General features: G+C 42.0%; 1 protein-coding gene across 1 annotated transcript in view; it reads left to right on the forward strand.

The window, feature by feature from the left end:
• The first annotated feature begins 19,090 nt into the window (after nucleotides 1-19,090).
• lrp6 (low density lipoprotein receptor-related protein 6) overlaps nucleotides 19,091-27,682 on the forward strand; it is a 145,905-nt gene continuing 137,313 nt past the window's right edge. The window contains exons 1-3 of the mRNA XM_059978207.1: nucleotides 19,091-19,234; nucleotides 19,401-19,504; nucleotides 22,328-22,721. Coding sequence (XP_059834190.1) covers nucleotides 19,450-19,504; nucleotides 22,328-22,721 — 449 coding nt within the window. The 5' untranslated portion in view covers nucleotides 19,091-19,234; nucleotides 19,401-19,449. The remainder of the gene's footprint in view (nucleotides 19,235-19,400; nucleotides 19,505-22,327; nucleotides 22,722-27,682) is intronic.

Raw genomic sequence — 27,682 nt, forward strand, 5'->3', positions numbered from 1 at the left:
AACATGTAAAATTGAAGTTGGCAGACAGCAAATATTGCAGCATTTCATTTCACCACTAGGTGGCACACAGATACAAATATGAACGCCTAAAAATTTAATTCAAAAGTGCAGATGTATTTTCTGGAAAAAAATCTGTTCAATCAGGAATAAAAATGACCTCGGCATCTTATGGCATTGCAGCAAAATAACTATTTTACCAGTTAACAGTTGAACACAATTACTAAAACAGGAAGTTTCTGGTATGGTCAAAGGGAAGAGTGAAACAGGTTTTTACAGATATTCTTAAGTCAATTTTGTCCATGTTTTGCCCAAAATACACAAAAATGAATTTATATGGCTACTATATTTCTCATAGTGTTTGTGATGAATGGTGGCAAAAGCACACAAGACTGATTTGAATGAAGAATTACTAAAAGAGTTCCATTTAATGTCAGAGAAAATACACAGCATGCCACCTAGGATCCTTACTCTTCACAGACATCACAATAGAGAGAGGAAAAACCCTAAAGAATGAATTACGGTGAGGGGAAACTTGTCCTGCCATTTTTAGGAACAACGTTGGACCTTTGAAATAATAATATTATGGGAGCTCAATTGTATACAGGCATGTCCGTAAGTTAGATGTATATAACCTGGAAACAGCCTGCCTGTTTTTATCTCTGCCCAAGATAGATCAGTTAGCATCAGTACTGATCTAAAATTATTTTCCTAATCCAGTTTCACAGTTAAATGTGTTGTATGAAGAAACAGAAAATTGAATCTCCAAACATGTAATAATGTCCATCATGGTTCATTATCTGTATTTGGTCTTCTCATTCTCAGTGAGCGGAGTTTTACACTTAAAATTCGTTACACTCAGGAAAATTCTCCTGTGCAAGTAGAGATGAACATTTCCAAGTTGTCTGTAGAATTACTCACTGCCTGGCTGCAAGCCACCAAAGGCCTTGTTTAGAATTAGACAAAACCTTGGGTATCAGGAATTATAAATGTCCAGACTAAAACTTGTTTAGAATACGCTTATTATGGCCATCTGAATCTGAATCTACTTTTGCTTGATATCAGCTGAAGATTAAAAACATTTATGTGTTATCTGGCAGAAATCAGTACCATCTGGTTTGCATAATTATACTTCTTCCTTATAATTGCTTACAAAATTGAATTTAAAACAGCAATGATTTTCCAGGTTAAAACAGCAAAATAGGTTTCAATAAAGCTGTATTTAACAGGCTTGTTACATTGCCTAAACAACATTTTTCTCAAGTATCTCAAAGGAATTTTACAGAGTTCCATATGTGATTCCAATATTCAAAATATTACGTTAAACATTTTTAAAATCTTCAGATATTGTCTGTACTTAATTATGTGTTCTGCTTATCCAGGTTTGTGAAATTTAGTTTGGTTCTTTGAACGGACCAAGATACAATGGTAAAAAGCTTAACCATAAAGCTGCTGGACTATGTGTCCTTAATTGAAAATCCTTACTCTTGCTTACAGATTCCTCTTTCATTCGCCTCTACGCCCCAGCTTTAGCTCCTCAAGCCTCTCCATCTGTGGCAATCTCCAGATGGCCTAAGGTTACCCTCTGCAAAATTGACAGCAAATTGTTTTGCAATTTTAACTTCTTTTATTTGACATTTTCCTTGAGGTAGAGGAGAAATACTCATTATTTTCTGCGTATTAATTGCAGGTGATTTTGCTCATTAGGTGTGACTGCTATTTCCTCCACTTATCCCACAGTTGCGGAAAAATAACTGCTTCCTTCTTTCTCAACCCTGCTTCGGGCTGAATAGAACGACTCACACTTTGTCTCCCTTCGAAAAACTCATCTAATCTCACTTCAGTGTCCACACCACAGTTGTTTTCTACTTTGAGTTTGGCTCCTCTCCTGCTGAAACACATTTTTGACAGATTGAGCAATCAATGAATTTCTCTCTAGCTTGTTAACTTCCGTTAAAAAAAATGAAATCTGTTGTGAGTTTCCCGTCCCACAATGATTCATATCTGTAATTCTGGTTTCTCCCTTTGTAGATTAACTCCAATCCTGATAGAAATCTGTTCAAAGTATTCTTTCCATGGTCCTACTTATTCACTGCAATCTCCCATGGCTAAACAGTATTCTTTCCCTCTCCAACCATCTTTCCACGGCCAACAGTTTAGTTTCTATCAGTCAAAATCCTTCAGTCAACCAATTGCACTCTTTTCCTACCGACCTTCAAAAATTTGTTCAAAAATCTTAACATCCTGTGGCCAAACATTTTAATTCTGATTCCCATTCCCGTTCCAACATGTTCGTTCATGGCCATCTCTTGTGCCAAGATGATGCCACCCTCAGGGTGGAGGAGCAACACTGTCTGGGCAGCCTCCAACCTGATGGCACGAACACCAATTTCTCCTTCCGGTAAAAAGTGTTTTCTATGGTCCACTCACCTCTCTTATCAGATTCCTTCTTCCCCAACTCTCTCCCACCCACCAGGCTTCACCTATCAACCTTCTAGTTAGCCTCCTTCCCCTCCCCCAACCTTTTTATCCCAATGTCTTTCCCTTTTCCAATTCAGTCCTGAAGAAGGGTCTTGGCCCAAAACATCGTCTGTTTATTCACTTCCAAAGGTGCTGCCTGACTTGCTGAGTTCCTCCAGCATTCTGTGTTTGTTTCTCTGGATTTCCAGCATTTGCAGAATTGCTTGTGGGAAGAAGTCTGTCAGTTGACATTTTAGTACACTCTGAAGATCACAGCATTTAAATGTTGTACTTATATTTAACCATAGTGCACGAAGTGTTTCATTTTGTCTCCTTTCCTGGATACATTTTTTGTTAGAACCACTGTGATGGGTTTCAAATGGAAGGAAAGTACATTTCCAAAACCCATCAGGCCCAATGCTAGATATTCTTACCGGAGATGTCGGTGTAATATGCACTTAATTACTTACCACCTATTACACCACTGGCCACTGGTCTTCCATCTTCGGCAGTGTTCCGGACTTCAGATGTAGAAGTATTCTTCAATGTAACAATGTTGTTTGACCTGTCAGGGTTGCTACCCCTGAGCTGAACCCCTGAACCACTCTTAGTCTGGCCTCTACTCTGCTTGGCATGAGTGATCCTACCAAAGCTAAAGCCCTGATTCTAGCCAACGTCGCTCTCCAGGTCATTGAGACACACAAGCCTCCAAACCCAACGACTAGGTAGTGGTCCTCTTGGAGGTGTAATATCTGTGAAGTTGCATTCAATGCTGGCACAAATAGCAAGTGAAATATGGAATGAGAATGAGGGTAAGTTCAAATAAAAACACAGAATGCTGGCAGAACTCAGCAGGCCAGACAGAGGGTAAGTTCCATTTCGTTGATCAGTAACTTGGTAGTTTATTTTATAATTTCATTAAAAAAGCAAGTTTTTGGACGTTACTCCTTTAAGATCCAAAGGAGAGGTCTGCGACACACAGACAAATGATTTGGTTCAACTAGTCATGTAGCAATTAGTGCAAATGCTTTACAGTGCCAGTGATTATTGTTTAATTCCTGAAACCGCCTGTAAGGAGATTGTACATTCTCCCGTGACCGCATGGGTTTCCTCCCCAGATATGGGTTAGGGTTGAGTAAGTAGTGGGAATGCTATGCTGGTGACAGACGAACGACGACACTTGTGGGCTGCCCCCAGCACATCCTCAGACGCTGTTGGTCATTGACACAAATGACACAAATCTCTGTATGTTTCAATGGACATATGACAAAGAAAGTGAATCTTTAAGCTCCCTGCAGCAATTTTCACCGGCTTTCCTGTCTTCCCCTTGAATGCACCCACGTTATTTACTCAACTATTTCTTCATAGAACACATTTTATATCACTCTTCAGTGAAGAAAGATTACTCTATAGTCACTGTTGGGTTAGGTGATTAAATAACAGTTATAGTTCTGAAACCCCCAGAAGCTGAATCATTATGTTAAACTCTATCAAATGCTTCCCAAATTTAAACCCCTCTTGAACCACTTGCAGCATTTTTTTGGAGAGAAAAGTCCCATTGCATTTAATCATTACTGATAGTTAATTCTAATCTTGAAATTCACAGGAACAAGAGCAAAAATATGCAGAAATAGACAAGGTAGTCATATAAGTTTACAAAAGTTAAATCTTCATAAATGTATATTGCCTTTTTAATTCTTATACACCTTTACCAAATGGAAATGAAAACTATGTACCATTTCCAATTATGGTCTTGTCAAAATTCTGTATAAACTTCACATAACTTAAGTGCTTTTCAATTCTAAGTATTGGAAGTAAATTCTACTGTTTAATTTGAACTTTTTAAGATTAATAAATTTTAGATTTCCAGTGATTCAGGGAGTAACTGAAAGCCAGATGATTGGTATTCTTAAATTTCCATTTTAAAGAACTCCCTCGTCTCACCTTATTTGATGATGTTTATACACTCGTTCCTAATCCTCTTTCAAGACATCATTCTTTCCTTCTTCTTCTCACATAATTTTTGACCACTACTTCCAAGAATAAAGATTTCAATTTCTCAGCAAATGCCTTTTCCATTTCTCTCTCCTTGTGTGTGCAAGGGAGAAGTTAATGGTTGTTTCAAGGTATTGTCCAAATGTTGATCTCACCCAGCTACATTTGCAGTGACAAGTTGTGCCCCACCAAGATCCTGTGATCTCACAGAAGGAAAACATATTTGCAAATCTATCTATCACAGGCAAACAGTTTACTAGCACATGGCCCCTTGATTCTTTAAGTCCCACACGTAATAAAAAAGATGCAAAATGATTATCTTTACTTCCAAATGAAGCGGTGAGTGACTTTTTACAACCCAAGCACGGTAGTAAGTTTTCATAGGAAGTTTCTCATGCCGGCTTGGCCCCAGCTAAGTAGTTCTGAGGACATGTGATGTTGGATGATAACTTCTGTAACCTTCACTTTGAATACATTTTGAAAAGGAAACAGGAATTCCATTCCTGAAGCAATGTCCGAAAGTCCTTGCAAAGGCAATATTAACAATATTTTCATCAACATATTCAAGTAAGTCATTGTCTTCATTGACAAACTTGTTCAAGTCTGATTACAGGAGTAGACTTACTGATGAAACTCCTGCGACGTGCATAGACCTGAAAACACCCTGATACAAACTGGATATAAAACATTTGTCAAAGGTGTCACAGGAAGTATTTATTCTCCTTGTATGAATATGTACCAGAATCAGGTTTAATATCTCTGGCATATGTCACATTTTGCCCCAACAGTACATTGCAATACATGATAGAAAATAAATAGACAGTGTAAAAAGAGAGGAGGAAAAAAATGATGATTTTATGGAATCATTGTCATTGTAATCTGACGGTGGAGGGGAAGAAGCTGTTGCTGAAATGTTGAGTGCGTGCCTTCAGGCTCCAGTACCTCCTCCCTGATGGTAACAATGAGAGGAGGGTGTGTCCTGAGTGATGGTGGTCCTTAAGCTGATGGATGCCTCCTTTTTGAGGCATCACTTTTTGAAGGTGTCCTTGATGCTCGGGAGGTTTGTACCCACACTGGAGCTGGCTGAGCTCACAAGTTTCTGCAGCTTTTTTCCGATCCTGTGCAGTTGTCCCTTCACACCAGACAGTTAGAATGCTCTCCGTGGTACATCTGTTCAAATCTCAGACTGGCTTTGCTGACACCAAGTCTCCTCAAACTCCAGATGAAATACAGCTGCTGTTGTACTTCCTTTGTAATTGAATCAACATATTGGGCCCAGGGTAGATCTTCAGAGATGTTGACGCCCAGGGAACTTGACACTGCTCACCCTTTCCACTGCTGACCCTTGATGAGAACTGGTAGGTGTTCCCTCAGCTTCCCCTCCTGAAGTCCACAATTAATTCCTTGGTCCCACTGATGTTGAGTGTCAGATTGTTGTTTCAATACCACTCAACAACCTGATCTATCTCACTCCTGTACACTTCCTTATCACCATCTGAAATTCTGCCAATAATAGTTGTGTCATCACCAAATTTATAGATGGCGTTTCAGCCACACATTTGTGAATGTAGCAAGAGTAGAGCAGTGGGCTAAGCACACGTCCTTGAGGTGTGCCAGTGTTGATTGTACTTGGCCTTCTTACGCTCAAATGTCCCCTCAGTCCAATCTTCCCAAGGCACTGTTGATTCTACCATGACAACCTGCTTCAAGGTTTCTACAGAATAACCATGTCAGGCCTCAGTGATGATAATGCGATGACGTCAGGGAACTGTAATTGGTTGCCAAGATCGACTTTCAGTTGCCAGTCAGACTCCGTTGTGAGCAAACCTGCTGGTGATCTGAGCTGAGGCTGTGGCTGGTCTCCAGCTTTGACAAAGGCTGTGGGCTTTCGCATTTGGTGAAGGTGCTGACTGTTGTTAGTGGCCGAGGAGGTATTTTTCAGCCACTGCTTTCAGCACTTGGTTGTGATGTAGTGGCCTTCTCTCAGAGCTTTTGGGCAGCCACTGAGGGTATGTTCCAGGGTCCCTCTGCAGGGTAAGACGACATGATCGTGCCTTACTTTTGCCCCAAGCAAAAAAGGATCGCTGCACTAACCAGGACGTCGTACACAGCCCGGATCATGGACTTGATGTGCTGGGGTTCTGCTTGCCAGATATTGGACCAGGAGATCTTTTGCTACAGCGCATCCTCCCACCATGTCCAAGCTCCCTGCAGTTCCATTTCTATCGTCCTGGTGGTACGCACTTCTGCAACAGCTGCTCACAACTCTTCCTGGACTTGTTTGCACCGGACTCTGTCCTGGACCTGTCAAAGCGGGATGAAGGGATGCTTCCCAGCTCCGTCTGACCAGACGCCACTGTCCCTACCAGATCCCTGTGCCTCAGACGCGCCTCCACTGCATCCTGGGCCTTGCATCTCCTGGCTGACCAGACCACAATGCCTACTGTCGAGATTTTGGGGTGCCGGAATCTCTGTGCAGCAGCAATTCTCTCGTACAGGAAACCATGAACTCTTCATTCGGGCTGTGGAAGGGAAGATGCAGTTCATTCCTCTTTCTGTACACAGCAATACACATCAGGATACGTGAGAAATACAGCTACTTTCAAAGGTAGCCATTGATCTTTCAAGAGCCTCAACTGTTGACATGGGTACCTTACATTGGCCAGAGGATTCAAGGGAAGTCCAGGCCTTTCAACTTGCCAGGTAGACCTAACTTGTCCATACTGGTAAGCCTGACATGTAACTCCTCGGTGGTCTTCTCCCTGGCAGCCACATCTTCTAGGCTGCAGTCAAAAACCTTCCCTGGGCTCTTAACTGGCTTCTCAGAGATAGCAATACCATCCAAGGAGAAACAGAGCTTGTCCACGAGTCTGTCTTTCATTAACACCAGAGGCCTGATTTCTCTGGCTTAAAGCTCATCCTTGCCCATGTGATGATCTCTAGCCCCTGAAGGATCCATCTACTGCCTGCGGCTGATGCAAGGTGTCACCATGACGTCATCCATGAAGACTTCTGATTGGGGGCTGCTGCACACCTGTCTCGGTCAGGAGGTCTCTACACTCCACTTGAGCTGACTTAACCAGCATGTTCATGGTCAGGGACAAGAACATCACTGCGATTGTAGAACCGGTCATAATACCCCGCTTGATCCGGTGTCAGCCTGATGTGATTATCCCTGAGGAGACCTTCAATTTGAAGTTCCCGTAGTAGTCCAGGATGAAGCTCTTTATCACCCTCGGAACATGATGTTGGTTCAGCACAATCGAGACCAGCTTATGTGGTTATGACCCATACACGCTGGTGAGGTCTTAGCCATGGTATGCTGAGGTACCCCTTTCCTTTATGTGCTTCCCCGATCAGCTGGGAAACCACGAGGCACCCTGGCACTCTGGGAATCCCTTCTTTCAGTATAGACGGATCAATATAGCTTATTTTGAGGAGAAACTCAGTCAGGCGATGGGAAACGATACTGGAAAATATCTTCCTTTCCACACTGAGCAGCGAGATGGGCCTAAATATCCTTGGAGTTGTCTGCTTTGGGAGATCCTGAATACCTCTACTGGTCTGCAACCTTTCCCACATGCCAGATAACTAAGGAGCTTCCAAAGCAGCTGGAGTGTCTTAGGGCAGTGCTTATATACCTGGCGGGGTGCTCCGCCGGGACCAGGGGCAGAACTAGTCCTGGCTGCTCTGACTGCTTTCTGAATCTCCTTCCAGCTGGGCTCCTTGTCATTGAACTCAACCGCAGGGGGACGATTTATGAGGTTGCTATGGTGTCCTAGCTCCCACTCGCTCTCTTGAGTTGCCGAGGGAGTGTAGATCCATCTCTTGCTTGGAGCATGGGAGACGGCCGCCATGCTTTTATTCCAGCAGTTGCAAGGTGAATCCATAGGTTTTCACAATAAAGGCAGCTCCTTTCCTGGCTCTCTGTCTTCCCCGTCTTTATGCCGTTTTGCCCTGTGCAGTATCATAAGCTTACTTCTGAGGATGTTACCGAACTCGGCAAGTGGTAGCTTTTCTTCTTCACTTGCCTCCCCTCTCCCCATACTGTTTAGTCAAAGAGCGAAACCTATTGATGCAGCTGCCGTATTTTGGCCACGCTACGGTTCATCTTGTAAGGGGATTTGTTGGCTTTCTTCTCCACTCGGCCAAATCTCTCAGTGATAGTTGACATGGTCTGGAGTCATCCATCGACATCCCCTTGGCTATTGACTTAATTATACAATGAAAGTCTTCCTCAAACTCCAACCACTCCCTCTGGTATACTGGAGGCCACTTAACCCACCGGTGATCCACCGCTCTGCCTGGAGTGGGAGTTTCTGTGATCCGCCGCTCTGCCTGGAGTGGGAGTTTCTGTGATCCGCCACTCTGCCTGGAGTGGGAGTTTCTGTGAACCGCCGCTCTGCCTGGAGTGGGAGTTTCTGTGAACCGCCGCTCTGCCTGGAGTGGGAGTTTCTGTGATCCGCCGCTCTGCCTGGAGTGGGAGTTTCTGTGATCCGCCGCTCTGCCTGGAGTGGGAGTTTCTGTGATCCGCCGCTCTGCCTGGAGTGGGAGTTTCTGTGATCCGCCACTCTGCCTGGAGTGGGAGTTTCTGTGATCCGCCGCTCTGCCTGGAGTGGGAGTTTCTGTGATCCGCCACTCTGCCTGGAGTGGGAGTTTCTGTGAACCGCCGCTCTGCCTGGAGTGGGAGTTTCTGTGAACCGCCACTCTGCCTGGAGTGGGAGTTTCTGTGATCCGCCACTCTGCCTGGAGTGGGAGTTTCTGTGATCCGCCACTCTGCCTGGAGTGGGAGTTTCTGTGAACCGCCGCTCTGCCTGGAGTGGGAGTTTCTGTGATCCGCCGCTCTGCCTGGAGTGGGAGTTTCTGTGATCCGCCACTCTGCCTGGAGTGGGAGTTTCTGTGAACCGCCGCTCTGCCTGGAGTGGGAGTTTCTGTGATCCGCCGCTCTGCCTGGAGTGGGAGTTTCTGTGATCCGCCGCTCTGCCTGGAGTGGGAGTTTCTGTGATCCGCTGCTCTGCCTGGAGTGGGAGTTTCTGTGAACCGCCGCTCTGCCTGGAGTGGGAGTTTCTGTGAACCGCCACTCTGCCTGGAGTGGGAGTTTCTGTGATCCGCTGCTCTGCCTGGAGTGGGAGTTTCTGTGATCCGCCGCTCTGCCTGGAGTGGGAGTTTCTGTGATCCGCTGCTCTGCCTGGAGTGGGAGTTTCTGGGCGTTGTGGGATGACTCCGGGCCGAGCTCCTCCTGCATCTCATCAGGAACAAATCCCGAGCACTGTGTTGCTCTCTACTGTTCCGGGCACTCTCATCTCGGCCTGGTGCATCTTTAGGCCACGCAGGTTCTTGCAGATCTGGCCGCAAGTGTACCTCTTACTCGTGATAGATGATCCGCTGGCAAAGGTTGACATTCTTAGATCCGTCCAGACAGGGTGCTCATCCTCTGCCCCTTGGGATCCGCTGGTGGTACGTCTCTTACATTTGTTGAGAGCTTGTAAGGATCCTTCCTCTCACAAGATGCAGGTCGCTTTGGCTGATAGCCTTTCCTTGCCTGGTTGCCGCCTTCCCCAGCTGTCAAATGTTTCTCCAGTAACCATCAGCCGATTCTCAGTTGCCACCTAGACTATTCCTGGTTGTCCCTGGATGCCAAGATAGACCGGGGATGCGCTGGGACACGTCATCAGTGATGTAGCCTGGGTTTTTCAGGTCTTTCAACATCAGACACCCCCGGCCAGGTGACCCAGCAACACTGGACCACGGGTCAACCTCATGATCCATAGCCAGCTGGAAGCTTTGCTCTACCTGTTCCAGGACAATTTAGTGATAAATTAACCTACTCAGAATGTCTTTGGACAATGGGAGGAAACCAGAGCACCAGGAGAAAACCCACACTTTCCATGGGTAATATGTACAAGTTCCTTACAGAGGATACTGGAATTGAACTTCAAACTCTGATGCCTCAAGCTCTATTAGCATTATTCTAACCGTTACTGAGGCTCTGCTTATATTTGCATTAATTGTAATTAATTTGCATTAATAGTTAAAAAAATCCTTGTTAATTTTACAATTCCATATTCACAACTGAGATGACAATGCATGTAAGTAAGTGGGCCACAAATTCAGAAATACAAAATAAATCAGACTTTTGCAGTAAGCTAAGTAGGTCCTCCATAGCTACGTGTGTTCAACTGGGCAGCATGGTAGCATAGTGCTTAGCACAATGCTTTTCAGTACAGGAGACAAGGGTTCAATTCCCGCCCTTGCCTGGAAGGAGTTTGTACATTCTCTCTGTGACCGCGTGGGTTTCCTCCGGGTGCTCCAGTTTCCTCTCACAGTCCAAAGACCTTCCGGTTGGTAGGTTAATTGGGGATTAAACTGGGGGACTGCTTGAAGGGGCAGAAGGGCCTATTTTACGCTGTATCACAATAAATAAATAAATGAACTGAACACAACAGTCCAAACAAGTGAATGAGCATTTGGGAGATAGTTGGGATGGTTTGCTGGACGCAGCAGGCCCCTTCTGTGCAGTGGGAAAAAGGCATTTCTGGGTGCTTGTTCTCCCTACACAGCTGATTCTGTGATCCTCTCTCACACCCAGATTATGAGCAGTCCAGATTATGAACACTTCTCACGACTGGAATCCGGCTGTAATCTTGACCATTGCCTGTGTGTACAGTATAAAAATCAGGGCCTCAAAAGGGGTCAAAGCACCTTGAATGTTACAATGAAAATGAAGATTTGGGGGATGCAATTGTCAGAATCATTGTATGAAGGCAGTCCATTATCTGCACCAGGTGTCTACTCTGATTTTATTCATTTACAATCAATCAAAAGAAAATGGCAGTGTACACTGGATGAATTCCAGGGTCAATTACTATTAGGAACTGATATACGGCTTTATCATTCTGTAGTAGTTTCGGTAGTGTTCCAATTTGTTCTATATTTCCCTAAGCCAAGTCAAGTCAAGTTTATTGTCATTTATGTATACCGCCTCATGACACAACATTTCTCCGAACCAGGGTGTAACACGCAAATAGTTCACGTAACACACAACTTATGAAATTAAGGATACAGAACTTGTTACTCAGTTAGATGGTAGCTTGTCTTTTTTATACCTTTTTAAACCTCTCCAAGAAACTAACCGGGGCAGCCGTTTAGTTGAGCCAAAATGTCCAGCTCCCAATACGTCCCAGTTAACAGGAATCTACTATATATTTTTTAAAAATTGCAATTCCTGGACAAACAAATGAGTAGTGTCCAGCTCACCATCTGCTAATCCGGCCACTACATCTTGCAACAATTAACCTGTTGACCTTTCAGAAGAAGCAATCTCTATCGTTTAATCCATAGCAGACATAAAAATGAACAGAAAATCCTAATGGTGAAAATCTTTAGGAGACAGGCATTATACTCACTCATTCTTCCCAGGCCTGGCATCCTGACCAGATATCATCTCTATTTACTCATATACTGCTTTCCAAAAAAAATTTATGAAACAAACCTAAGTCATTTCTATTTGATTTTTTTCCACTTCTGTCCATCATCACCATCTCGGCAGGAATCCTGCTCCTCAGATTAACCCCAGCACACAAAAATGGCTTTTCCATGATCAATTTTGAATCTACCCCTTTAGAAATGTTTTCTGATTCTCTCGCTCGGGATAAGATTAAGCCGTTTCTTATATTTTACACTATTTATTTGCTTTGGGAACTGAAAACAAAAACCATATCATTGCTTAACTTTCAATTTCTCAGTGAGAACATAAACAACTTACAAAGTTACTCCTTGTAATTCTTCTCCCAATCACTCTGACTGCCAATTTCAGAATCTTTCAATAATTCCCATATGTAACACGTGTAAGGTTTCACTGCTAAGGCTAATGTAATGTTCCACTGTTAAGGTAATGGTTTCTCTGTAGCAGCAATGTTTGGGTTATGACTAGAGATAATGGGACGTTGGAATTCAGTGGCTAGCCAATGGGAGAAATGTTGTTCTTTCTTGAGCGTCTGGGAGCGGGGTTTCTCGCGGTCTTTTGTCGAGGAGAGATGAAGAGGGAGGACGTGCGCGGAGAGAGCTGGTAGAGCACCAGACAGAGTGGACTGGGATTGGAGGGTCCGAAGGTCGGCTATGTTCAGAGGAGACCGATGGTGGAAGGTTGACTACTGAGTGAGCTCCAACCTAATTGTGACTTGGGCATTTTTTTTTTGCTTATTTTCATCACTAACCCTATATTCAGATTAAGATTCATGAGGTCTATCATTTAGTTGCATATAGTGTACTGTCTGATATTTTGCGTTGTTGGTTTGTAACTGGGGGTACGTTACACAGCATCCCCACAAAGGTGATTACCCAGTTTGGCGGGGCCGAAGGCTGATTCCCCTAGACGAACACGAGCTGGGCGAGTCTGAGGGTTACACACACTGATCTAGTGTTTGCTGTTCCTTTCCATACCTTGTGGCGCATCAGGCAGCAACCTTGCTCTTTCTTTAGCATTGTTGTCAGTTTTTTCACGAGGCTGGGTTGCTATCTTGATGCTCAATGGATGAAAAGCTTATGAGGAGCCGGCTGGATTTGGACCTGGGACCACTCACCTCGAAGTCCGGTGTGGATGCCACAACACCACCGGCGGGCTATAACTATCTGGCACTATATTGTAAATCTCAATACAAAAGATACTTTGGCAGCATATTGACACACAAATGCAACAAATAAAATCAATTTGTAGTGAGGGTGCAAGTAAAAGTCAATATTCAGCAGGAATAGAAAGCTAGCCTGACTACCAAATAAGGGACAGGGTGAGAGAGAACTGTGAACTTGATGGGGGCTGGAGAGACGAAGAGGGGAAAATAGAGGATAGGGAATACAGATGATGAGGAAAGATGGAACAGGGTAAGAGAAACTGAGGAAGGGAAGAAGAATAGGGGAGAAAGGGATGGGAGATGAATACAGAGGAAATGAGAGGATAAACGTTATAAGGAAGGAGAATGGGTAAAACAATTGGCATCAGTGTTTGGGAGAGTGAGAACGTGAGAATCAGCCACCATTGTACTGAATGGATGAGTAGCCTTTTAAGACTGAATGCGCCCAGTTTTCTGTGTTTCTAAGGATGGATACCAAAATTAGGTAGACTGAAAAGTAGGATAAAAAAGATTTTCAGGTATTTAACTGAACTGCTGCAACAAAATTCCTATAATTTTTCCCAGGGCTGCCACAATCTGATAGGACTTTAGAGTTCAAATTGTTGGAAGGCCGGCAGCTGAAATTGGATGGGTTGTTGTAAGTTTTGTCTCCCCCTGCCTGCTCAAATCTAGTTTGTGATCAAGACTCGGTCTGCGCTCTTGCATGCTTTCTTTTTCTTATAAATCCATTATGCCGGTCTGACAAGTTTATACTTGCAATTGTTAAGATTATTATGATGGTCAATGTCTGCTTAACTAATTCCTCTCACAGAGCTTGCTGCTTATTATTTATACGACTATAGTGTTATCCTCCAGGGTACCATCTGGAGAAATTGAAAACAGGACTCTCTTTCAGAAATTTCTGCTGTCTTACCTAAGTGTGAGGACCCTGATATCCCTGCTTCTCAGACACACTTCTCTGCGACCACTCACTCCTTCCATATCACTGAGACTCCATTTCTTTCTGTCATTCCTCCTTCTCCAATACTTTCTGCCCAAATCCACTCGGTGTGACAACAATGTTTTATTTTACCTCAACGTTTCCATTTGTTTCGACACCAGGTGCTCAGTCTAGATTAGGGATTTTTAATTGCACTTTCACCAGGCTAACAAAAATGCAGTGTTTGAACAACTTAAACCCAATTTTTACTTCAAGACTAGGAATTTCGGTAAAGTGTTCTGTGCAAGGAGACAATCAAATGCAAGAAACTGAATGTTCAATGGTTCCTTTTAATATCGGAGAATGTATATGGTATACATCCTGAAATTCTTACTCTTCACAGACTTCCACAAAACAGAAGAAAACCCAAACGGTAAATGAGAGAAAACACCAGAGCTCCCACCCTCTTCCCCCACACAAGCAGCAGCAAAGCATCAACCCTCCTCCCCCTGCCCCCACTTGTTCCATCAGTGCCCACCTCCCACCTAGCAAGCAATTGCAAAGACCCCAAAGAAATCATGATCTGGGTCCAACCAAAGCTACAGTCCATGGCCCGGCACTTCGACATGCCGCAGACTTTCTCCCTCTCACTAACAAGGGGGACAGAGGTGTCTCCCCTTCCACAGCGAGAGGGGAAACCCAACAGATCGCTGTATGGTTTTCACAAAGAAAGAAATACAGAAGTGCAAACTGAAAGTGGGCAACAAAACAATTAAACAAAGATGGAAGTTCAATAACTTAGGGAGCACAATAACATCAATGTAGGTTGATGTTGAAATTAGGAGAAGGACTGGGATTGTTAAATGCATGTTCGAGTGTTCGAGCAAGACACCAAAGAGTGATATAATTTCTCTGGGTGTGGAACTCAGAGTGTTGTGGTGCTACGTTCATTCCACACTGACATATGGAAGCAAATGTTGAACAATATCAAAGCAAAATGAGGAGGAATCAAAGCTGCAGAAATGTGGTTTTTCAGAAGCATTCTGAAAAGTACCATGGATGGGGCAGAGTAGAGAGTTGATATCACCAATCAGGAAACGGTGGCTGCAATTTTTGGGAAGTATAACCCTGAACATCTTGCAGTGACAGGAAAGACTGACGGAACAAAAAGTTGCAGCCAACAGTACATAACATTCATGAATTACATCAAGGAATGGACTGACAAAAGTTCTGAAGAGCCTATTAGAACTTCTCAGATTAAAGACAGCTGGAAGACCATGATTGCCCACGTCATACGACTTGGCACATAATGCTGATGATGGTGTTCTTATGTGGGGGAGAGTGAAAAGGTACGGGCGAACAACCATCAACGGCTTTTCATGCTCTGAAACAAGAGTTACATCTTTGTTGTTTTGTTCCCTGGACTGTAATTTCAGTCAATAAAGAGAAATTTAAAGATTAGCTTTTATTTGTCATGTACATTGGTGAGATGTGTTGCTTTGCTTCAACAACCAACACAGTCTGAGGGTTCTGCTGGGGGCAGAAGTAAGTGTACCTCTGACGCCAACATAGCATACTAAACCCAACTTTGAAATGTGGAAGGAAACCTGAGCACTGGAAGAAAGCCAGACAGCCACAGGGAGAACATACAAACTCTTTACAGGCAGCAGCAGGAACTGAACCCCAATCAGTGGTCGCTGGCACTGTAAATCGATTGTGCTAACCGCTATGCTACTATACCACTCAATCGAAAAGTACTGAATATCTTCAATAGCTTAACACTGCTTATGTCTGGAATCCATCTCACTAAAATTCTAAAATTTGATGTTACACAAGTCTTCCCCAAATTTGCCTAATCCATCCCTGTAATTCTCATTATTCCTGCTTTTCCCCTGTCCTGTCCCCTTCCAAATATGATTACATATCTGTCCAGATATTGAGCTCCTAACACCAAAGTTCTAGGTTTATGCATACTCCCTGTGAGTACATAGATACAGTGCAGAGTCTTTTTCATCTCTGTATCTAGAACCCAGTAGCCCAACGATGGTTTCAAATTAGTTTTCCCAACTCCCAGATTGCTGACGGAGAAACTCTTAAAATCCTTCCTCAACTGCTTTCAGAATAATTAAGCATCTCTGAAACTACCTTTGGGTTTTGATCTTCAACCTCTACTCCATATTCCCATGAACTACCAATAAAATATCAGTCCTCCAGCCACTGCTCCACCTCACCACCACCTTCCCATCAATTTCATACTCCCAGTGCAATCTTTCCCAGACTATTTAATACAATTCCACATTAACGATAAATAACTTGTTTGTCATGAACATGCTGCTTCCATAAATCAGTGATCTAATTAGTGAGTATTACAAAGGTTCATTTATTTTCGAAGTATACAATTCAGATTCGTCCTCTCCAGAAAGCCGTGAAACAAAGAAAACTAATGAAAGTTGTTCAAAGGGAAACAGCAAACCCCACCCCCCACACAAAAAAAACTAACAAAGCACCAACAACTGCCAAACCCCCTCCCTCACACAAAAAGATAAGAACAGGTGAAAAAATATATAAAAACCATATGACATGTTATAAAGTAACGTTTCTTCATCTTTCGAGAGGGTGAACGCTCTCAATGCATTGGGCTCCAATGGTCTACCTGTTCAGGCTCTAAAAACCTGTGCCAACCAGCTGGTAGGAGTGTTCAGGGAGGACATCTTCGGTCTCTCACGGCGGCTGTCAGAGATTCCCACCTACAGCACTTCAAAAGGGCACCAATCATATCTGTGGCCAACAAGAGCAGGGTGAGCTGCCTCAGTCACCCAGTGGCACTCAAACAGACTGTGGTGAAGTGCTTTGAGAGGTTGGTCATGGTCAGAATTGTCTCTTGCCTAAGCAAGGACCTGGACTCACTGTAATTTGCCTATCACTACAATAGGTCTACAGCAGATGAAATCTCACTGGCTTTTCACTCAGACTTGGGTTACCTGGACAATAGTAATACCTACATAAGACTGCTGTTTATTGACTACAGTTCAGCGTCCAGCACAGTCATACCTGCAGTTTGAAACAAGCTCCAAAACCTGGGCCTCTGTACCTCCCTCTGCAACTGGATTGTTGACTTCATTACTGGGACACCAGTCTGTGCAGATTGGAACTAACATCTCCTCTCCACTGATAATCAACACTTGTGCACCTCAGGGATGTGTAGTTAGCCCACTACTCTCCTCTCTCTACACTCATGATTCTGTGGATAGTCACAATTCAGAAGTCACCTGCAAATTTGCTGACAACTCATCTATTGTTGGTAGAATTTCAGATAGTGTCGAGGAGGTGTTGGAAGATTGATCAGCTGGTTGAGTGATGTCACTGTAACAACTTTGGACTCAACCTCAGTAAGACCAAAGAACTGATTGTGGACTTTGGTAAGGGTCAGTCAAGGGATCAGAAGAGGGAAGGGTGAGCAGTTTCATGTTCCTGGGTGTCAATGTCTCTGAGGATCTATCCTGGGTGCCACATACTGATGTGTTTACAGAGATGGGATGACAGCAGCTTTATTCCATTAGGAGTTTGAGGGGAGTTGGGATGTCACCAAAGATACTTGCAAATTTCTACAGATCTACTGTGGAGAGCATTCTAATTGGTTGCATCACCGTCTGGTATGGAGGGGCCACTGCACAGGATCTGAAAAAGCTACATAAAGTTGTAAACTCAACCAGTTCCATCATGGGCTCTTGCCTCTCCAGCTTTGTGGGCACCTTCAAAAGGCAATGCCTCAAAAAGGTCAACACACACAAAATGCTGGTAGAACACAGCAGGCAAGGCAGCATCTATAAGGGAGAAGCAATGTCGACGTCTTGGCCCGAAACGTCGACATCGCTTCTCCCTTATAGATGCTGCCTAGCCTGCTGTGTTCTACCAGCATTTTGTGTGTGTTGTTTGAATTTCCAGCATCTGCAGATTTCCTCGTGTTTGCGCCTCAAAAAGGTGCTATCCATCATTAAGGACCTCCATCACCCAGGACCTGCCCCCTTCTCATTGCTACCATGAAAGGGGAAGTACAGGAGCCTGAGGACACATACTCAATGTTTCAGGAACAGCTTCTTCTGCGATCAGATTTCTGAATGGACAATGAATCCATTAACACTATTTACACTACTGATTTTATTAAATTTATTTATTTCCTATGTACCTTTAATTATAATTTATCATTTTTTATTATTATGTATTGCGTTGTACTGCCACTGCAAAGCAACATTTCACAACAGATGCCAGTGATTTTAAACCTGTTCTTCATTCTGATTCAGCTTCACCTTGAACAGGACCGTGAGATCTGTCATAAATCTGTGATCTTCAGCCAGTTTGTTTTTATGACTTTGTTTTAAGAAAATGAACTATATATGATTTAAATATGTTTGTTACAATGGGAAATATTAAGGCTATTGTTTTGTCAGGACAGTTGTATCGTCCAGTATTGAAGCAATACATTATTGATACCATTCCTGTTTGTCGTCATTACTAATTGATAATTCAGTAACCCAATAATAGTTATTGCAGAATCAGGTGTGAAAAAGTGATTATGATATTTTGACACTTTTATAAAGTACCTTGAAGCCAAAGACTAAAAAGGTGAACTGCTCCCCCATTCTTATCAAGAATAAAATCCTTTAACGATAGATGCATAAACAAATTAATATTAAAATATTTAGTAATTGTTCATTTGTCATGGTATACTTATTTTTGAGAATGAAAAAATGGAAATCTACAAATACATAATCACGGCAGTTTCTCAATCAGAATATTCTTGGCTGTAAAATTTCCCTTTAGATTTGTGGTTTCCCCTTTTATTTATTTGTAATCAGTTCTGCTTGATTAAGATGCAAAAAGTCACCATCTCTCGGTGCTTCTTCCACGTCGGCCGCCGGTTCCCACATGCTTCGCACACACGGTACCTGAAGGCAGAGCCACGCACAAAGGATACTTGATGCTCCAGTGTTAAAAAAAAGTAGCGCCGCAGCCCGGGTCAAAGGGTTATGTTGTTCCAAGGCAGAACACCGCTCCTTGCCGCAACAGAAACCCCCCGAGCGGGCGAGCCGCGGCTCCCATAGAGGAGGCGGCCGGGCGGGCGAGAGAGAGAGACGCGGGGATAGTGTTACATGCCCAGGAGGAGAGAAATGCACGAAGCGCTTTCTGTGGTTCGCCAGCTCGCCGGGAAGAAAGTAGTACGCAGAGAGGGAAGGTAGGAGGAGGAGGAGGAGGAGGGTGCTGGCGGCGGAGGGAGAGGGGTGTGCTTGCGCCCAGACTGGGGCATGTGTGCACGCGAGTGAGTGGAGGCTGCGGAGCCATGGCTGGCGAGACGGCGGCGGCGGCGGCCCCCCGAGTAACGTTGTAACTCTGCGTTGCAGTGTGTCGCCTCGCTGACCGGCCAGAGGGAAGAGACGGGCAGAGGGGGAAATGGGCTCCGCGCTGAGGAATTTGCTGCTGTGCAGTGTCTGCTCTTTGATAAGGGGTGAGTAAAAGTTGAAAGATTTTCTCTCTCTCTCTCTCTCGGGGCGAGGGGAGCGCGAGTGAGTGGCCTTGTGTGTCGCTGTGAGGGGCCCACGAGGGCAGGAGGGTGGGGTGGTGGGGGGTTAATAATGTCGTCCCTCGCCCCGGGATTGCATGCGCTATCATTTACGTTGGGAGTCAAAGGTTCAGTTCGGAGCCCGAAATAAAATGTCGTGCAGCGTTTGTCTCGTGTGTGAGAGAGAGTGCGGTGCGGTGGAATAAAGGCATTTATTTTTCTGACGAGAGAACTGCAGATTGTGTGTGTATGGGAGGGGGGATGCTTGGCAAGCAACGCGGGGTGCTCACTGGGAGGAATGGATCTGCTGGAACTTTTTTTTTGTTTGAGAAAGAAATGCTTTAAGCATCTGCTTGCCATATTGTAGTTATGTACGAAGCATTAAGCAAGCACGACCGACCGAAATGTTGCGACAGGGTATCTGATCCTTTCACTTGAAGAAAGCAATTGAGTTGTTCATTTTAACCATTTTGTAATGGGTTTCTTTATTTTTTTATTTTACAAAATATCACCCCTAGGGCATGAAATTCGCTCGAAATTTCCCCCCAGATAGTTTTAGAACTTTTATACTACCTTTAAATTTGAAGAAAACCTAATACTTAAGTGTTTGTCTCAGGCACAAGTAAATAAATTGTAATTTTCAAGCTAAACTCCCACCCCCTCTACCAGAGCTGTACAATTTAATTTTAAGACTTTCTCATAGTAAAATAAAGTGTTTACTTTCGTGTTCGATACGCTAGCGGATATATATTGATTAGCGAAATGCAACAGGTAGTTCTGTGAACTGTACAGGAAATTTAAGTCACTAAGACCAAAAGTAAGAAACGGGTTATTTTAGAAGACGACAGGCAGTTCTGTGGATCACTTGACCCGAAGTTCGATCTGGTTACGTTATGTCGCATACAAATTGCTTTTGCTGTTAGTGCATCGCTGGTATTTCATACTTGGATTCCTCATTGCTGTCATAAAGATTCCTGACAGATGAGTTGGGTAGATTGATAGGTTTAGAATTTAGGGAAAATACCGAAGGAAATTTATATTTGGCAGTTAATTAAGAATATGTATTTTAAGCAACATATTCCAAGTTTCTAAAAGTATAGAAATATGGTTTGAAAACAAAAAACACAGAACTGAGAGGCAATACATGGTAGAACTGGGGAAAGCACAAGTTTTGAATTTCAAATACACTGCAAGTCGTGTCTGGTTTTAATTGTAGGTAAATGAAGAACAGATTGGATCAATTTCTCCCCACCCACCTTATCCAAATATACTGCCTGTGCTTAATTTACGTCAACTTCAACTAATATTTATTATTGCGCAGAGTTGCTGGATCTCAAAACTAGTCCATTGTGTAAGCAAGTGCTGAGATGGCCACATTTGTGCAAAAGTTGAGTTATTTATTAGCTGCTTGGCTCCAAAAGGAATGGTGGAGAGGTGTCTGCTAGAAGCAAGGACGTAGTTTCTCAGCTTTTAATTTTGCAGTCCAAATATTTTATGAATATTACATTTGTATAATATTTTGGACTTTCAGTGACAGCTTTATTGCTTTAATGATGCCTTATTTTGATAGATGAACTGATGTTTACAAACAAACTGAGGAATGCCTAAAAATGTTTTGCGATTTCCAGCTGACTGCTTATTGGACAGTTTGTGATGATGGTACAAATGCAATGGGCTATTGTATCTGGTGGAATTTACTGTGGCTCAAATGTTAGTGAAATTATGCTGGTTGTTTAGTGTATCAAATGCCCATTTATTCTGTATTGTTTTACTGTGGTGTAGTGTTCTGAAGCCGCAAAAGTAAGGGTTAAAGCCTGTGCAACTTCAAACTAGGCATTTTTTTAAAAATTGTTTTGACAGAGTGGAAGTTTTCAATTGGGTTAGTTAGAAAATATGTATGCAAATTTTAAAAGTACACAAGTACATAAGTTTGTAGAATGTTGGAATTTTTTTTGAAGATTGTCACTCGCCAAATAAACAAAGGTCAACATATATTTAAAATGGTCAGAAGTTGTTCATCAATGTATACAAATGAAAGAAAGATGACTGAACTTGAATCTAATATTCATTGCTTGGATTAATAATATAACTGGATTTCTGATTCAGTGCATATTTTATTAATCAAATCTGGCAGCGATGAAAAGAAACTATGTTAAGTTTACATTTTGATTTTGTTTTTGAAACAATTTTATCTAAAACCACAAGGTTTTAAATTTCAAAAATTCTAGTTTACCTTGTTCACTGCAAAATTAACAAAACGCAAATAGCAAAGTGCATATCCAGTTGTTCTAAGTACCATCATTAATAGTATAATTTTCTAGCTGACCAAAAGCTTTGTGATGTTTTGGATTTTAAAGTTTGGACTCAAGAGCTAAATGCCTCTCTGAAACGTTAGATGTTTGAGAATCTCTAGTTTGTTTCTGGGCAAAAGTTTCAGTTTACACTTTTGTAAACTGTGAATTATGCAGACACAGATAAGATCCAGGTTACTTGGCTCCATTTTGAAAATTGTGTACATTATATACACTATGTTGCAAGGCCTAAAGGCCTGATTTACAGTGTAATTGCATGGGATTGTTCTTCATTCTCAGGTAACCCAGGTTTTTAAGGGATTTTTAAAACTCATTTTTATTCCTGGATAAAGGTCTGTTAATTGTAAACCAAAATGTTATTTTGCTTTATTGTTATGGCAAGTAGTGATCTTCTCCATATATGTACAATGCTTTGCTAAGAGTTTACGATAACTTTATTCTTTGTAAATGTGCATAGGGGCACCACTGTTACTGTTTGCAAATCGGCGAGACTTGAGGCTGGTGGATGCTGCCGGAGGGAAGACGAACGCCACGGTTCTTGTTGCCGGTCTGGAAGATGCAGCTGCCGTGGATTTTGTATTTTCCGAGGATCTTGTATACTGGACAGATGTGAGTGAAGAAGCAATCAAACTCATTTTTCTAAACCAGACAGCAAATACTCAGAATGTGGTGATATGGGGACTTGTATCACCCGATGGACTGGCTTGTGATTGGCTGGGGAAAAAGCTGTATTGGACAGACTCCGAAACAAATCGGATTGAAGTTGCAAATTTGGATGGATCGTTACGGAAAGTATTATTTTGGCAAGATTTGGACCAGCCGAGGGCAATCACATTGGATCCGGCAAGGGGGTAAGTGTAAAATATTTAAACAATATTCAGAAGTGTCTGGAATTCCAACTTTTGGATTTAAAATGCATTTTGGAAAGTGGTTTGATTTTTGTTTCTGTGTTTGTATGTTTACTGTTGATTTGCTTAGTTTCCAAAAATGGGTTTGGTTGTATTCTGAACTTCAATAATTAGATTGTGGTGGGGGGAAAAAATCTTCTTTCTTCTTGTTTGGAAAAGATTAAGAGTTGAGATTGCATCTTTGAAAGGGTAAAATTATTGTACTTTGTAAAATATAATTGGTTTTGAGGACTAAATCTGAAGTTGATTAGTGTATTGAATTATCTTACTGGATTCCAACCGGTATTAACATTTCTACGTAATTTCTGCAAGTTTCTGTGATTATTACAGTTAGTGTTGCACAGTTAGGTTTATGTAACTTTTTGGGTTGTTTTGACTATTTAGAACATTCAGTAATATACAGCTTTGTCCTTGGGTTAGTGTCTTGTTCTACTGTATTCAACAATCTAACTTGTTTGGAGAAATGAGTGTTTCTCCTCCCAAGTATTTTTCCTTCTCTACCTGCTTTGGAATTGGAGGTTCAGTTTTTAAAAGAAACTGCATCACTTTCTGTAGAATAGATGTTGCAGCCCTGCCACGTGAAATGTGTTTAAACAGTTGAGACATCTTGTATCCAGATAGTATGACATTGCGAGGAAGATGTTTAATAACATCAAATCAATGGAAAGAACAGTGCAACATCATTGAATTCCTTTCTGATTGCATTATACCTTGTCACTCTATTGAAAACATTTCTGGACGTGGCAGTGTACATATTGTTTTAAATTCCTGACTATTCAGATTGAATTTGTAGTGCTGGCTTTGATTGGCCTTGGCAGAACTGATTTCAAGCTGTGTAAAAAGACAGTTGATGTAAAAGAAAGAACTTAATTATTTTTTGCATATGATATTTCTCTAATTTTAGCCAAAAATTGGATAAACTGTTGTGCTGCAAATATCGCTGTCCCTTAAAATGATTTGCTCCTCCTGTTTAATCATTTTTGTTACACTCAAGATAAATCAATTTGGGGAAATATAGTGGTAAGCTGTATTTAGTATTTTAATTTTGGGTATGTTAGAAGCATTGGCCCATTTTATCATTCGGTTTGTTCCCACTTTTTAAAATTTAGCTGATGGATAGGTATAAAATGTGCAGCTAAATTTATTCTCTGCAAGTCTGATTACATTGCCTTCAGCTGTCCGGGTCTGGAAGTTCTGTTATTTTTAAAATGCTTTTCTCTACATTTTTTTTTCCTGCGAGTCTAATGATCCAAAATATTCCCTGAATTTTTATGTACAGAAATGCATAAAGACTATTTTGTGCTTTATGCTCATGCATTACAATTCTTTGTAGTTTTCTCTATATCAAAGTAAGTTTTATTATCAAAATACATACATTTTAATATGCTATTAGAGTTTAATTTTCTTGCAGGCATTTACTGAAAAGTTAAGAAATACAATGGAGTTAATGAAATACTATGCATAAACAAAGACTGTCAAATTGTGCAAACAAAATAATTCATACTGATGACGTGATTTGAAAGTGAGTCTGTACGATGTTGTTCACACTGGTTCAGGAGCCTGATGGTTGTTGGGTGGTGTGGGACCTATGGCTTCTGTACTTCCCTCCTGATGGTAGAACGGAGAAAAGCGCTTGGCCGTGGATGGTGGGGGTCCTTGATGGATGCAGACTTCTTGTGACAGCGCTCCATGTGTATGTGCTCAGTGGTGGGGAGGGCTTTGCTGTGATGGACTGGGCTTCGTCCACCACTTTCTGTAGATTTGGGCATTTGTGCTTCCATATCAGGCTTTGATGCAACCAAATAGGGTACTCTACACTGCACACCTAGCTTCTATAAAAGTGTTGAAGTTTTTGGTGACGTGGCAAATCTACGTTAACTTGTAAGTGTGTAGAGGTGCTATTGTACATTTGGAATGGTGTTTGTGTGCTGATCCTCTGGTATGATAATGCCAATGAATTTAATGCTGCTCATCCTCTCTACCTCAAATTCCTTCACGAGGACTGGTTAGTGGACCTCTGGCGTTTCTGTAATCAGTAATGAGATTGTTGGTTTTGCTGAAATTAAGTCGACAGGTTGTTGTGGCACCATTCAATTTTCATCCTCCCTCCTGTCTGCCAATTTGTCATCCCCTTCGAATTTGCCAACAGCAATGGTGTTGTTGGTAAACATTAATACAACTTGGAGTTCTACTTAGCCAAAAATGTTCTCAATGCACATATTGAGCAGATAATTGTCTTTTTTTGCTTTTGCAGTTGAATTTAAGCTGGATTTGATATTTTAATTTGCCATCTTGTTGACTGAAATCCGACTGTGACAGTTACTGGGTTAAAATTTTGTTTTGCCATTGTTAGGCATTTTTTAAAAATTGAATTCTTTTATAATAGCATCTTATTTGGGTGGTAAAACTTATTTGCTTAACCTACATATAATGACAAAAGTGAGACCATTCCTTTAGAGTAGGAATTCCCAACCTGGTGTCCACAGGCCCCTCAGTTAATGGTAGGGATCCATGGCATGAAAAAAGTTTGGAGCCCCTGCTTGAGAGGAAGTGACATATTTCAACTGTGGTGACGTATCCTGTCAATGAACTGATTAGCTACAAGCTTTATTAATATTTCAAATTTAAAATTCTTCAGTGCTTGAAATCAAAGGATACTGATGCCAGATGTAAAGTCCTTATTATCTGCTTGAGATCAACTAACATATCTGTTAACAATAGTTCATTCCCAGAGGACAAACTCTTAAATTTTTTACTGCACAAAACACTCGCCACCTTTCTGCTCTGTTATTTATGATGGTTTTTAGTCCTCCGTGATAATTATTGTTTTTGTCTTCAAGAATAGACTTGTCCAAACTTCTGAGCCTGTCTACAGTCGTTGGTCACTTGGTGTGTAGCCTACTCGCTCCACCATCAGCCAGACGTCCCAGAGGAGGTCCATGATCCCTTTCTCATGGATTCTCAAACTTTTCATTCTGCTTCTGCTTGAAAAATATCCACGTCTATCGAGCTAGACTATTGAGTTCCTTTAACTCACTGACCTTGCCTTGATTTCCTTTTACCGTGACCTCATCTTAACAGAGCAAATGGCTGTTCCATTCATTCTGTTTGAAATCTTAGAACAGCTAAGACCATTGTTTACAGGATAGGTAGTGAGACCAGACAACATCTTGCCTGTAATGGTCCAGAACTAGGGAAGCTGTGGCACTTGCATTCTCCTGACTTGAAGCCAATCGTTCAGATGTGTCTCATTCGCAAATTAAGCCTCCGAATTTCTGACCCATAGTAAGAACAAGGTGCATTGCAGCTTCTTGTCAAGACATTGACTGTATAATGCAATCTCACAACTTCAGCCAAATGTAGCACCACCACCTGAAAGTCCAGTTTTTACCCTCTGCCCGCCCACATTTGCACACTGTTAAATGACAATGTATTGACATCATTGAATGACACATCACTGATTGTGACAGCATCCTCTTTTCAGACTCCACCGTCAGAGAGTGTGCAGTGTACTTCATTAATTTCCTGTAGATTGACCCAATATAATAAGAATCTACATTTGCATTCATGTTATTGGGCTCTAAAATACTTTTCACTCTCTTTCTACTTCCAATTGTTCATACTTAGAGGTTGGAGCTATGTATTTGAACAGCTTCATTTTTAACTTCTGGCATAAAGGGAAGCTGGCAAGGCATTATCTGTTGCTTCTCAAAAGTTGAGTCAAATGGGTAGTGAAGATCTTGAGTCCCATGTAGGCCAAATTGTTAATTTGTAACAGATTCATTTGTTTGAGCACTTGTGAACCTGTTGAGCTTATTGTAATTTTACACTCTCTACAGATAAACTTGAAGCTTTACATGCTTTTTATAAATACTCTATTTGTTGTAGAATAGTCTAGTAACACAGCCATCAAGCAATTTACTTGGGGGGGGGGGGAAATACCCTGAACTTCTGATCAGTTTGGTCTTGAAATGTGATAGAATAAAAATAATTTAAGAAGCAAAATTCATTTTCATGTTTAAATCTTTGTGTATACCATATCTTGGTAATTTGATGGTTCATTTTACACCGGAGTCAGGATTTGTCTGTAAGCTTTAACAGAGAATTATGTGATTTTAAAATATGCTTTTGTCTTTGAACAAAATATGCAGCCATATCGTAAAGCAAACGCGAGGAAATCTGCAGATGCTGGAAATTCAAGCAACATACACAAAATGCTGGTGGAATGCAGCAGGCCAGGCAGCATCTACAGGGAGAAGCACTGTCGACGTTTCAGGCTGAGACCCTTTGTCAGGACTAACTGTTAGTCCTGAATGAATGGTCTCGGCCCGAAGCGTCGACAGTGCTTCTCCCTGTAGATGCTGCCTGGCCTGCTGCGTTCCACCAGCATTTTGTGTGGCAGCCATATTGTGTTTGCTAACCTAAATCAGTTCTTTCTTCCAGCCTACTTGTCTTCTGTAGTTGTTCCTCAATACTTGGCATCTCTATTTTTTTTAATAGACCTTGATAATGTTCCATCCATGTAATTTTATTTGTAACAAATCTAGTGACATTCACACACCCATACTGTTCCTGATTCACGTTAATGTCAAAACCTGAATTGGCTGCTAGTGGTATGAGCCTGGTATGTTCAATCATGACATCTTGTAACTTTTTTCCCCTTTACCCTCTTTGTCACATTACAGTTCTTCAGGTACGAATAAAGATGAGTTTTATATTTGTTTCTTTCGTGGCTGCAGAATGCAGAGGAGGACTTCACATAAAGTTAGATACTTTTAAAGTGGCATCACTTGTAATTGAAGAATTGGAGCAGAAGACTCCTTTTGCAGCAAGGTCCATAAACAGGAAATGCAAAAAGGAGCGATTTTGCTGTTGGTTGTGAGACAAATTTTGGTCATGTATGC

Source organism: Hypanus sabinus, chromosome 8 (assembly GCF_030144855.1).
Source record: "Hypanus sabinus isolate sHypSab1 chromosome 8, sHypSab1.hap1, whole genome shotgun sequence".
NCBI lineage: Eukaryota > Metazoa > Chordata > Chondrichthyes > Myliobatiformes > Dasyatidae > Hypanus > Hypanus sabinus.